At 44.8% G+C, this 1,414-nt stretch overlaps 1 protein-coding gene across 1 annotated transcript in view; it reads right to left on the bottom strand.

Annotated features, from left to right (window-relative positions):
• Window positions 1–1,414, bottom strand: part of FOXJ2 (forkhead box J2) — a 26,801-nt gene that overhangs the window by 15,961 nt on the left and 9,426 nt on the right. Inside the window, exons 4-5 of the mRNA XM_015564595.1 lie at window positions 1,155–1,404; window positions 500–698 (exon numbers count right to left, since the gene is read on the bottom strand). Coding sequence (XP_015420081.1) covers window positions 500–698; window positions 1,155–1,404 — 449 coding nt within the window. The remainder of the gene's footprint in view (window positions 1–499; window positions 699–1,154; window positions 1,405–1,414) is intronic.

Raw genomic sequence — 1,414 nt, forward strand, 5'->3', positions numbered from 1 at the left:
GATAAATGGTGATGGGAAGAAAAAAAAAGCTGAGCAGTAAATGAAACAAGGTTAACAAAATATTGGTAACTGTTTGAAATTTTTACTAATAAAAATTAACAAATATAAATATGCTAAAAAAATAAGATTAAATTGTTCTCACAAAGAAACATGGGGAGGGGGGTACTGACGATTAAGGAAAGAGAACTGCTGCCCCCTAGTGGTCATTCTCTAAATGACTTGCTTACAGCAATAAAATCACTGCCTTTACCTCTAGAAGGGGGATGCTTCCAACTCACTTTCTGAAGCTAATAACCCAGATTGTGTGTTGAAACAGCTTCCCTTCAGAACTAAGCCAGAAGAGCTCAACTCCAAACAGTACTGACTCATGACATGCTTCCCCTGACCAGTGATCAACCTCTCCTTGTGTTAAAAATAAGAAAGAAGGGAGAAAAGAGAATGTCACCACCTATTCAAAAATACAAGGCTGACCAGGCTCCCACCCCAACTTTAGACTCACCATGCTGAGAGGAGGAAGAGGACTTCTCCAGCATGGATTTGTAGAGGTTGCGGAAGGACCAGCTCAGATCCTGAAAACTGATCTCTGGGTAGGAGCATTTGAAGTCATGGTTGGTGTTATATAAGGGAGGGGGGCCCTCAGCACTTTCTCGGCCTGGAGCCCCTGCAGCCACTGCTCCACCATCCACAGATCCTGGGCCCTACAAATAGAAGAAAGACTTGATCCACATCCCAAATGAGGGACCAATACTACCCTTTCGTGGTCCCCAAGCTCTCCTGCCTGTCTTCATCCTCTACCAACTTTGCAAAGAATCAGCGTATGTTCGTATTTTGATGTAGTCTCTTGTGCTTTCCCTATGCTATATCCATGTACTTATTTCTCTTATAAACTTTTTTTGCCCCCCTTCTTCTCATCCCTTTTTTCCCTAATCTTTCTCAAATTTCTGTTCTCATTCTCTCTCAGCTTCCCTCTTTGGCTCTCCCCTTCACTACCAACTTATCTGCCTACTGTATCACAGATATTCAATATATAATTTTGAACTGAAAGATAGATGACTCTATTTAACCACCCAATCACCTATCCATCCATTCACCCAGCCACCAACTCACCTATCCATCCATCTGCCCCTATGGCCCCTGCCACCTCCCCTTCCTACCTGGCTATAGCTGGTGATAGATGCGGGGCTCTGCAGTGACATCTGAGGATTCCCTTCTGGAGGCAGTGAGGCTTCTCCACTCCCTGGAACACCTCCCCGAGGGCTCTTGCTTGCCTCCTGTTCTGGTGAGTCCTGGGATAGCTGAGGGGTGTGAAAGAATAGAAATCCATAAGCAGAAGCTAAACTTCCTCCCGAGACCCATGGTTTCACCTCTGCTGGTATTTGCCCTTTGCCCAGATATATGAAAGGACTGAAAGCAA

The sequence above is a fragment of the Myotis davidii genome, unplaced genomic scaffold, assembly GCF_000327345.1.
Source record: "Myotis davidii unplaced genomic scaffold, ASM32734v1 scaffold1721, whole genome shotgun sequence".
Taxonomy (NCBI): Eukaryota; Metazoa; Chordata; class Mammalia; order Chiroptera; family Vespertilionidae; genus Myotis; species Myotis davidii.